General features: G+C 49.0%; 1 protein-coding gene across 6 annotated transcripts in view; it reads left to right on the top strand.

Moving 5' to 3' along the window:
• Positions 1-12,059, top strand: part of EML1 (EMAP like 1) — a 145,015-nt gene that overhangs the window by 131,245 nt on the left and 1,711 nt on the right. For all 6 annotated transcript variants that reach the window (XM_032405914.1, XM_032405911.1, XM_032405912.1 and 3 more), the window contains 4 exons: positions 8,263-8,360; positions 8,464-8,551; positions 9,941-10,036; positions 11,428-11,558. In XM_032405914.1, the coding sequence (XP_032261805.1) occupies positions 8,263-8,360; positions 8,464-8,551; positions 9,941-10,036; positions 11,428-11,558 (413 nt within the window). The remainder of the gene's footprint in view (positions 1-8,262; positions 8,361-8,463; positions 8,552-9,940; positions 10,037-11,427; positions 11,559-12,059) is intronic.

Genomic DNA, 12,059 nt, shown 5'->3' on the forward strand with positions numbered 1-12,059 from the left:
GAGTCGTATCCCGCTGTGGTTTTAACCGGCACCTCCCCTGCAGCCGTAAGAGATGCTGGGCCTGTTGGCCCGTGCCTGTCGATCGCTCCTGTATCTTTGGTGAAATACCTGTTTTCTAGTTAGGTTTTCTGTCTTACTCTTGAGTTGTAAGAGCGCTTTCTATAGTCTGTGTATAAGTTCTTTACCAGCTATGTGAGTTGCAAATGTTTTCTCCCAGGGTGTGGCTTATCTTTTCATCTTCTTTTGAAGCAAAAGCTTTCCATTTTGATGAAGTCCAGTTTCTCAGGTTTTTCTTTGATGGATCATGCATTTAGCGTCGCACCCAAGTCATGAAGCTTTTCCCCTCTGCTTTCTTTCAGAAAGGTGATTGTTGGGGCACCTGGGTGGCTCAGTCGGTTAAGTGTCTGACTCTTGGTTTTGGCTCAGGTCATGATCTCAGGGTTTTGGGATCGAGTCCCACGTCAGGCTCCATGCTCAACGTGGAGTCCACTTGAGATTCTCTCTCTCTCCCTCTGCCCCTCCCCTGCTTCTTTCTCCCTCTTTAAAAAAAAAAAAAAAAAATTGGTGATTGTTTTAGCCCTTACCTCCAGGTGATTCTTGTGTATTGCAAGGGGTGAAAGTTTGATTTGTTCTGCATGTAGATTATCCACTTGTCCCAGCATCATTCATTCAAAAGATAGTCCTTTCCCTATCAGATAATCTTGACACTATTGTCACAAACCAATTGACCCGTAAAATAAAAAGGTTTATTTTTGGATTCTCAGTTCTGTCCCGTTCACCTAGATGTCCATCCCTGTGCCAGCACCACGCAGTCTGGATTACTGGGAGTTCAGAGTGAGTTTCAAAGATGAATAGTCTAACTCCTCCAACTTTGCGGTTCCTTTTCAGAGCTGTTTTGACTACTTTAGGTCCTCACCATTTGTATATAAATTTTATGACCAGCTTGTCCATTTCTAATTTTAAAACCTGCCAGGATTTTAATAGGGATTTAATGTTGAACTTGTAGATCGATACAGGAAGATTTGATGGCTTGGCCATGCTGAGTCTTTTACTCATTGAACACAGAACATCTGTCCATTTATTTAGGTCTTCTGCCATTTTTCTCAGCACTGTTCCATAGTTTTTGGTGCACAAGTCACACTTCCTTTGTCAAGTTTGTTCCTAAGTCAGTTCTCTTTATGCCATTGGCAATGGAATTATCTTAACTTTATTTTCAGAATGTTGGTTGCTACCATAGAGAAATAAAATCAATTTTTGCACATGGATCTTATATCCTATGTCCTTTCTAAACTCTTTTATTGGTCTTAGTAGTTTGTGTGTGTGTGTGTGTAAAATCCTTGGGATTTTCTTCCTACAGGATCATGTTATCTGCAAATAGAGACTGTTTTATTTCTTCCTTTCCAATCTGGGTGCCTTTAATTATTTCTTCTCTCTTGCATTAGGGAGAACCTCCAGGACAGTGTTGGACAGAAGTGGCAAGAATGCATCCTTGCCTTGCTCACAGTCTTCGGAGGAAAAGCATTCAGTCATACACCATTAAGTATTGCTGGTGCCCTTTTAGCATGATGAGGAAGGTCCTTTCTATTCCTAATTTGTTTAGGGTTTTCAGCATGAACGGCTGTTGGATTTTGTCAAATGCTTTTTTTTTTTTTGTCAAATATATTTATTAAGATGATCAAGTGATTTTTTTAACAAGATTTTATTTATTTATTTGACAGCGAGAGAAGGAACACGAGCAGGGGGAGTGGGAAAGGGAGAAGCAGGCTCCTGGCTGAGCAGGGAGCCCAATGTGGGGCCAATCCCAGGACCCTGAGATCATGACCTGAGCCGAAGGCAGACGCTTAACGACTGAGCCACCCAGGCGCCGCTAAGTGATTTTTTTTATCCTTCATTTTATTAATATGGTCTATTAATTTTCAGATGTTAACCCAACTTTGCATTTCTGGGACAAATCCCACTTGGTCATGGTGTATCAATCCTTTTTATATATCACTGGATTCCATTTGTTAATATTAAGGATTTTTTCGTCCCTGTTCCTGAGGGATATCAATCTGTAGTTCTCTTTTCCTGTGATAGTTTTGTGTGGCATAGTTATGAGAGTACTGTTGCAGAGTAAGTTGGGAGGTGTTCCTTCCTTGCTTATTTTCTGAAAGAGTTTCTTAAGGATTGATATTATTTCTTTATTAAATATTTGGTAGAATTCATGTAAATTTAGTGAGCCATCTTTTCCTTGTGGGAGGGTTTTTAATTACTAATGCAGTTTCTTGTTGTAGATCTATTCAGAGTGTTTATTCTTCTTGAGTCAGTTTGGTAAATTGTCCATTTCTGCTAAGTTGCCTACTTGGTTGGCATTAAGTCATTCATAATATTTGCTTATAATCCTTTTAATTTTTCTGAGGTCAGCAGTGAGGTCTCCTCGTTCATTCTTGATTCTGGAAACTCTGTCTCTTCTCTTTCCCTCTTGGTCAGTCTGGCTAAAGGTTTGTCAATTTTGTTGATCTTTTCAAAGAACCAACTTTTGTTTTCATTGATTTTCCTTTTTCTTTTTTTTCTTTTCTGTTCTGATCTTTATTTTTTTCCCTTCCCCTGCTTGATTAATATTTAGCTTGCTCTTGAAGTTTAGGTTACTTATTGGAGACCTTTCTTTTCTGGTAGAGATGTGTAAAACTATAAATTTCCCCTTGAGGGGTGTCTGGGTGGCTCAGTTGGTTAAGCGTCCAACTCTTGATTTTGGCTCAGGTCATGATCTCAGGGTTACCCCATAGCATGGAGCCTGCTTGAGATTCTCTCCCTCTCCCTCTGCCCCTTCCCCTCCCTTGTTTCTCTCCCCCTCTCAAAAAAAAAAAAAAAAAAAAATTCCCCTTGAGCACTGTTTCAGTCGCATCCCATAAATTTTGATATATTGTGTTTTCATTTCCATTCTGTTCAAAATATTTCCTAATTTCCTTAATGATTTCTTCTTTGGCCCATGGGTTATTTACATATGTATTGTTTAATTTCCGAATATTTGGGGGATTTCCCATATTTCCTCCTGTTGTTCTGTAACTTACCTCCGTTGTGGCCTAGAATGTATTTTGTATGATTTTAATCACGTTTACTTCATCGAGACTTGTTTTTATAGCCTGGCACGTGGTCTATCCCGGACGATGTCCCAGGTGTACTTGCGGAGAATGCGCGTTGTGCGCTCTTGGGTGCAGTGTTCTCGATTGGTCGGCTGGGACAAGTTGGTGGACAGTGTTCAGAGCTGACCGATGTGTTGTTCGAGTCATCTGTGTCCTTGCCACTACTCTGGCTGGTCTAGCAGCCGCTGAGAGGGAAGGACTGAAATCTCCAACTGGTCCCGTGGAACCGGTTAGTTTCTCTTTTCGGCTCTCTCGGTTTGGCTTCATGCATTTTGGATGGAGGACGGGACAGAGTTGCGCTCAGACACCTCCAGCCAGGAAGGCTTGCATCCTGTGCCGGCGGACGCGTGTGCAGGTAGAAGGGCGCGGCCGGCGTTCAGGCGGGTTCCGGGGCTGCCCGGCTTCTGCTGCCGCGGGCCCTGTGGCATCCTCCCGGGCGTGCGTGCAACCTCAGCGTGGCCACGAGCGCCTGGGTAGCCGGGCTCCTCCCCTGCCTGCCCCCCGCGTGCGCACGCACGGGCCTAGCCTCCCATCACCTGGAACGGGCGCGCTCCGGCCTCCACCGTGACCGCGGGCTGCTGGAGCCGAGGGCCCTCTCTGCTCACCCGCCCTGGAGATCGTCGCTTCTGTCCACAACGCTGCCGGGTGGGCATAGGCGTCGCCCAGGGCTTTGTGTGGAGTGAGCCGCCTGACCACGGAAACAGAGCCGCTGGCGCCCACAGCCGGCTCTGCCCGGCCGCAGCCTCCGAGCCCGCCGAGCCGGTGGGAGGGGAGAGGGGAGAGCGCAGCCCAGGGCGAGCGCCCCGGGGACTCCTACTGGCCTCATCCCGAATTCAGCAGCTTTTTAAGTATAAACACTTCTCAGATGGATTTACGTCTTTGATCAATTTCCAGACTGCGGAAGTGGTTATTTTTGTCAGTTTTGTGCATCTTTTTCATTGCTTTATGGGGAGAGGATTCACTGGGCTCACTGGGCCACAGCTGGAAGCCCTGCCCGCTTATTTTTAATATAGCCACAGTGTCACTGTCACCTCCTCAGCCCAAATAGCATTAACTTCTTAATATCATCAGGTATTCGCATAGTCAGTATTCAGATTTTCACTTGACTTTTTTTTTTTTTTTTAAAGATTTTATTTATTTATTTGACAGAGAGAGAGACAGCGAGAGCAGGAACACAAGCAGGGGGAGTGGGAGAGGGAGAAGCAGGCTTCCTGCCGAGCAGGGAGCCCGATGCGGGACTCAATCCCAGAACCCTGGGATCATGACCTGAGCCGAAGGCAGACGCTTAACGACGGAGCCACCCAGGCCCCCTTCACTTGACTTTTTTTTTTTAACAGTTTCAATTGGGATCCAAAAAAGGCTGTCCTGTGGTAATTGTCTGATATATCTCTGAAGTCCCATTTAATCCATCATTCCTTGTGCTTGTTCTCTCCCTCCCTCCCCCACCCCCTTCCCCACTCTCTCTTGTGTGCACTGTTCACTTACTTGTTGAAGGAACAGGCTCATTTTTCCCCATAGTGTTTTCTCCACTCTGGATTTTGCTGAGTGCGTCCCCGTGGTGTCCTTTAACATGTTCCTCTGTCCCCTGGACTCCCTCTGATGTGATGTTTGCATCTAGAGGCTGGATCCCATTCAGGGTCTGCATGTATTGCTGTCTTCCAGCTACCAGAGACTCACATCTGCTTCTCTCACTTTTGGTGATATTAGTAGCTATTGGTGCCCAATGCCCAGATTCATGAGGGACTACAAATGAGTGGTTTGCCAATGTTAGATTTTCTTCTTCACTTATTAGATATCATATTTCTATAAAGAAAAACTGCTAATCATCTACTTTGTTATCCAATAGCGTGGTAGCGTTCATTAAGGAAAGTCAAGATAAATGCCTGATTTTTTTTAAAGATTTATTTATTTGAGAAAGAGAAAGAGAGCAAGCAGCAGGGAAGGGCAGAGGGAGAGGGAGAGTCTTAAGCAGACTGTGTTAAGCGTGGAGCCTGATGCAGGGCTTGATCTCACAACCCTGAGATCACAACCTGAGCTGAAACCGAGAGTTGGATGCTTAACTGATTACACCACCCAGGTGCCCCTGCCTGATTTCTTTTACTTTATATACCAATTTCCAAGATAATGAATTTGTTCTCTGTACCCCTTAACAGTGATCAGTTGGTATTGGTGGGTTGGGTGCCATTGTGAACTGACGTATATTTGCTCAGTTTTCTCATCATGGGCCAGTGGAAGCCACCGGGGTTTGGCGGCTGAGTCCTGACAGTGTGGGTGCCAGGAGTGCTCATGGCTGCTGGGCGGGCCCTTGCTTCTAGGCCTGGTCGTTGGATGCTTGTGTTTTAGGAAATGCTATGTTTCTGTGATATGCAGGATGTTCAGCTATGTGAACACTCTCGGAAATAGCAGTTTTGTCCTTGGAAATACTTGGCCAAGACTAAGCTGCTACTGCTCTGTAGGAATCCTCTATTTTATAAGCTGATTGGCAGCAGTCTCTACCTCATGGTGGAGCTGTGTTCTTAATCTCCACAGGTCTCATTAGAGAAGGAGCACCCTTCCAGGTGTGTTTTCCTTGTGCCCGAGCAAAGTTCACACTTCTCACCCTAAACAGACAACCCCCCAGACACCTTGGAACCTTTTTTTGATGTTGAGAAGGTGCTTACTCAGCTCAGAATGCCTTTCATTCTTGATGTTTTAAGTATCATATTTTATTATTGATTCTGGCCAATATTCTGCATTCTTCTATGTGTTTTATGTGTTTCGCATCATTTTCTTGTGATTCTGAATGTCTGTGAAGTGCAAGAGGCCCTCGTCTACACCCTCTTTTCCTAGAAGGCCCTCAGATATCTATCAGCTCCAGCTGACATGAGCAGAGTCCTTCGGGGAGTATATTTCTTGTCAGTTATACTCATGGCCATTCCCTGGAGACCAGAGAGCTCTTCTTACCAGCAGCTCTGCTTCTTGGGCTTCAGAGCTTTTCTTCATTAACCAGGTGACCCTTGCCTCAAAGAGGCATTTGTACACCGTGTTCATAGCATTATTATTCTATAATAATTATTCTTAACTGTGGAAGCAACCCCAGTGTCCATCAGTAGATGGATGGATAAGCAAATTATGGTATAGCCATTCAACAGAATATTATTCAGTCTTTAAAAAGAAGGAAATTTTAACACATGCTATAACACAGATGACTCTTGAGGACGTTTTGCTGAGTGAAATAAGGCAGACACAAAAAGACGAATATTGTATGATCCCACTTACAGGAGGTACTTAGAATATTCGAAATCCTAGAGCTGGGGCAGTCAGAATTATAATAAATGGTTCCATTATGAGAGAGAGTTAACAGATGATAAGGTAGTTCTTATCTTGAGATCGTTGGCTTAAGAACGTACAAGCCAGCATGCCGACATGTCACGTGGCAGGCTTTACCCTTAATCTGTGTCATAGGGGCAGCAGAATCAGCAACAAAATGCTCCAGGCTCTGGAGTCAGACTGCCTGGGTTCGAAGCCCAGCTCCCATAAACCTGTGTGACCTTGGGCAAGTTACTTTGCCACTTGTGCCTCAGTTTCCTCTCCTAAAAAACGGGCATGATATCTACCTGTCTGTAGGGTTTATGAGGATGAAATACGTGAATACAGGATGGTACCTAGTGGACACTACATAAATGTGAACTGTTATAATTTGATAATAATTATGGTTAACCTTTAGTGTTCATCATCATCATTATTGTCAGGGCCCGGTCAGTTGGGGGAATCAAGGGTGGATGGTTTCCCATGCAGCTCTCCGGCCTTCTTGAGAACCGTCAGCCACAGATGGTCTCCTTCTCCAGGCCTCCGCTGTCCTTGGCCTATTTACCCCATCCCGCCAGGATTCCCACATGGGACAGGCTGACTTGGTCTTGCCAACACCCTTATTTTGACCTGGCCCAGGCTAGGACTTCCTGAAACACCATTTCCTGATGGTGTCAGGCCATGTTGTTTTCCTGTAGGACTCCCTACCTTGGGAGAAGGAAACTCTGATGACAGTGGTTGGGGGGAGGACTTTTATTAACAACTAACGACGGCCAGTGACCACCAGGACCTTTACAAACACTGTCCAGGGAATCCTCTGAATTGCTGTGAAAATTGCCGTGCTTTGCGGACGGAGGCACTGGTGCTCGGTGCGAGCAGGGACGCATCGCAGTCCCCGAGCCAGTGTGCGGAGACCCCGCTACTCTGTGTTCCATTCTGTGCCTCAGGGTGCCCGCCCCCCACACGGTTCCTGTCTCCTTCCTTTTGCTTCCTGGCCTCAGGAAAGTCTGACCTCCTCTGGATTAGCCTCTCAGGCCTTGTTTCCTTCCCAGTATATCGTGGATCTCCCCACTTTGCCTTCACACTTGGCAAGTTCCTCCACCGGCTACAAAGGCGGGCTCTGCTTTTATGTTCTATGGAGCTCCTTCCCTGTGTTTCCACACAAGCACCAAAGCCCCGTTCCTTAGGCTTTCCTGAGGCCAGAAACCTAGGCAAAAATGGTAACTGATGGCCTATTGGAAGAGAGGCGGGAAGGGCCTTCCAGGTAGGGCAGGGGTGGGAGGGAGGACAGTGTGCACAGAGGTGAGGTAGGAGGGGCCTTCCAGGCAGGGCAGGAGGTGGGAGGGAGGACAGTGTGTGCAGAGGTGAGGTGGGAGGGACCTTCCAGGCAGGGCAGGAGGTGGGAGGGAGGACAGTGTGTGCAGAGGTGAGGTAGGAGGGGCCTTCTAGGCAGGGCAGGGGGGTGGGAGGGAGGACAGTGTGTGCAGAGGTGAGGTGGGAGGGACCTTCCAGGCAGGGCAGGGAGGTGGGAGGGAGGACAGTATGGCAGAGGTCTGAGAGAGCCTGGCGCTCAGTGAGGAGCGATGTGGCCGCATCCTGGAGGGAATGAGTCTCGGTCCTTCCATGTGGGAGTGGCAGGGATGGGGCTTATAAGGGGAGAGATCTGGTCAGGAGTGGATTTCCAAAAGACAGCTTGGGAAGTGGCATAGGACTTCCTGAAAAGCAAACTCTTCTCTTTGAGTTAAGTCACTGATTTGACTAATTTTTCTAAATCTGTGATGTCACTAACATTATCCCTTGTCATTGATAAGTGTTTATTTTTAAAACAAATGTCATCTGCATATTTCTGCAGACGGGACCTTCTTAGCCATCGGCTCCCATGACAACTGCATCTACATCTACGGAGTCAGTGACAACGGGAGGAAGTACACGCGTGTCGGCAAGTGCTCGGTAGGCGCTCTTCTCATTTTCTCGGGATGTGTGTGGTCACCCCATGTCCCTCGTGCCGGGAATTTACGAGGCGCATGAAACACATCCTGCTCTTCTCTCCCAGGGTCATTCCAGCTTCATTACTCACCTGGACTGGTCTGTGAACTCCCAATTCCTTGTGTCAAATTCTGGAGACTATGAAATCCTTTACTGTGAGTAGCACCCCAGGGCTTGTCTGGGTTCAGATCACATAGAACGTTCACTCTGAGACCAAAATGGGGCCTCCTGCAAACCCCACTTCCCCTACTGCCTCAGCACGTGCTGTCACCTCCAGGCCTTGGTTTCCTTTTCTATAAAACGGGAGTTGGGCAGGGCCACCTCTAAGATCCTTCCCACCATTGAGATCCTTGGGGGCTCGGGTTGACGTGGGCCCCTGCAGAGCAGAAGATATGGAACTCCAAGAAGGAAAATGCCAAATCCTGGAGGGACAGGCCCGAGGGGGGCAATTGGGGCAGGAGAGAGTGGGGACCCTTGTGAAGGCGTCATCCCAAGCAGGCAGACACAGTGAAGTCTCTCCTACCTGGGGGGACAGCAGCCCCTGGGACCCCTCCTGGCGGTGTCTGTGTCCAGGCAGGACCTGAGAACACTGAGGATAGTAAGGCCAGTACTTCCTGAGCACTGGCTCCTCACACGTGGGCCAAGCACCTGTCGTGTGCCCAGCTCTGGGCTAAGCACAGGGGATCGTGGGGCATGAGGAGGGCCTGGTGTCCACCCTGCTGGATGGTACTAAATAGTGCAATACTAAAAAGTACCAAAAAGTTTACATACATTTTCTGTCACTATCCATAGCTCTTCCAGGCTTATCCCATTGTATAGACAGGAAGTGTGGGCTCAGATACGAGGTCGTAGGCATCAAGAGCCAGTGGGGAGGGAGGGAGGCAGCCATCCACTTGCTGAGGAGCTGGACAGGTAGAGCTGCTGGAGGTGGAGGAGAGAGGGAAATAGCATGTGCCGGGTGGCACCTGGTCTTCCCTCTCCGCCCTCCCCAAAGTCCTGCCTGACACAGGGCAGAAGAAGGGGGATGGGTTTCAGAAACAGGCCACGGGTCTAAAATCTTCTCAGACACGGTCTCATACTCTAGGAGTGAGAGCTCGTTTGGGGAGCAATCAAATCACCTGGGTATGACTGGTTTCCATAAGCTTCCACTCCTAACTCAGGGCTGAAGGGGTGTGTGTTGGGGGGGGGGGGGGAATGGCTGGGGAGCCTGACATGAACAGCAGGTGGCAGAGCTGAGCTGTTCGAGGGCTCTGTGGGCGGGCAGGGGAGGGAGACAGTGAGCATTTGAAGGCAAGGTACCCATGGATGGTCAAAGGAAAGAGAAGCCAGACTGCAGGAAACAGACCCAAAGAGGGAGATAGATGGGAGGTGGTGCCCATGGAGGCCCCGGGGCTCAGGCACAGTTGCAGTCGCGAGCCTGGCTCCCACGGGGCTGGGAAGTGGAAAGGGTCCCACTCCACAGGGCTCTGTCGCTGGCGGGGCAGGGCTGTAAGGGCCAGCCTTGTCGGCTTAGATGTCACCAGACTTGAATTTGCTTTTTCCAGGGGTTCCCTCTGCTTGTAAGCAAGTCGTAAGTGTGGAAACTACGAGAGACATTGAATGGGCTACGTACACCTGCACTTTGGGGTTCCATGTCTTTGGTAAGTTTTCTGCAGCTTTCATTCAGTTCACACATAACATGTATCCACTTTTAGAATATTTCTCTAATAGTTATGAACTCTCATGGTCACTGGTTTTGTCCAGCTGCTCTGCTGCCACATGAACCCTAAAAGGACACGCTCCCTGCAGCTCCCAGGGGAAGAGCCAGGCAAGAACCAGAGAGATAGGTTTAACCCTTTTCTATTGTATGAAATAAGTCCTGAGATAATGCTCTAGAATCTTCTCCTATGAGGTTGTGCCAAACTTCTTAGATGGGCCAGATGGCACTCAATCTATTTCTTTATCATTTGTTAGAGTTATTATACTTTTTTTGGTTCTTTAACTAAATTTTTCACTTCCTTTAAAGTTGAGATTGGAATATATTTATAAATGGTGTAAAATAAATTAAGACAGTTTAGTAGAATAAAAAAGAAAAGACAGTACCTATAATCTCTTTATGTAAGACTCTAAGTCAATAAGGTGGTCAAAATTTCTCAAATCTCTTTAGAGCTGGCATTTATCATTTTCTGGTATAAATGCTAGGAACTCCTGGGTTCACTCTAGATCTGCCAGCTGAGAAACTAATGTACATTCAGCTGTCTCAGATCCAAAGTTACTGGGACCAAACTGTTTCCCATAGCAATGATCAGGAGACACTGCCCGCCCAACCAGACGCCAGATCCATGGCAGGCGGACACCGCACCTGCCGGATAGACCAGGCAAGCAGCAGCCACAAAGAGCCCATACCAAGAAACACCTGAGGGGCGTCTGGGTGGCTAATTCTGCTGAGCGTCTGACTCTTGATTTTGGCTCAAGTCAGGATCTCAGGGTCGTGGGATCCAGCCCCAGGTCAAGCTCCACGCTCAGCGCAGAGTCTGCTTGTCCCTCTCCCTCTGCTCCTCCCCCCGCTACTCTCGCTCTCATACATAAATAAAATCTTAAAAAAAAAAAAAACCTGAAAGGCACACACAGGGTTAAACACTCCTTTGGAGAGACTCACATATAGAGTTACCCCAAAAAACCCAAAAAGTTAGGAAACTGTAGGCTGAGGACTAGCCAGCTTCCACTCAGATGCTTTGGGGGAATAAAGAAAAGGCACTGTGTCCAGAGCCACGGTTTCTGGCACTCTCTCCGCTGTGGAGTCCAGAAGGAAGGGGCCCCCGGAAGTCGTGGGAGCCCAGAGAGCCTGCCGGAGCTCTCCCCTCGGGCGGGACAGGTGATCTGGGAATCGCCCCGGCGGAGACGATCGCCGGCAGGCTGGGAGCTCTTCTGGCCCCGGCTTCGAAAGCCAGGGACTCCGGGCGAGCTGATCTCCATGAGAGCTCAGTGGCGGGCCCTGGGCAGCGTGGCCTAGTGTCCCTGGAGTTTCAGGGCTCTGTGGTCTTCATTTTAGGAGTGTGGCCGGAAGGCTCGGACGGAACCGACATCAATGCCGTGTGTCGGGCCCATGAGAGAAAGCTGCTGTCCACCGGCGACGACTTCGGCAAAGTGCACCTGTTCTCTTACCCTTGCTCACAGTTCCGGGTACGTCTTCCTCATGGACCTTGTCCTCAGGGCGCATGCGTCACGGCCTGTGCCTCGGGGGGCGCATGCGTCACGGCCTCTGCCCTCGGGGCGCATGCGTCCTGGCCTCCCCTGGCGGTCTGGTGATTGACTAGACAGGCTCTGTCCGTGAACCTGCCGGTCACGCATGCAGACTTGACCCCGCCGTCCCGCCACCCTGGAGCTCTTCCGGGCTCCGCGCTGCTCTCCGGGGAGAACCCCCATCCACAGAGCCCTTCGAGCTGGCTTGTCTGCTACCGTGGCTTCCTTCGTGGGCCTCACGCCTCTTCCCCCACCTGCTGAGCTGAGCCAACACCAGCGCCTAGAGCACCCTTCCCCGCCCTTCCCCCTCGACCCGTGGCACCTGGTAGACCCCTCCTCTGGGTGGCCCCACGTCCGCTACAGCGCTCTGGCCCTGAACGTGTCCCAGCCCGGGACAGCGCCCTGCCCGTGTCTGTCCCCCCCACCAGGCCAGATTGTCGG

Source organism: Phoca vitulina, unplaced genomic scaffold, assembly GCF_004348235.1.
Source record: "Phoca vitulina isolate PV1807 unplaced genomic scaffold, GSC_HSeal_1.0 scaffold7, whole genome shotgun sequence".
Classification (NCBI taxonomy): Eukaryota; Metazoa; Chordata; class Mammalia; order Carnivora; family Phocidae; genus Phoca; species Phoca vitulina.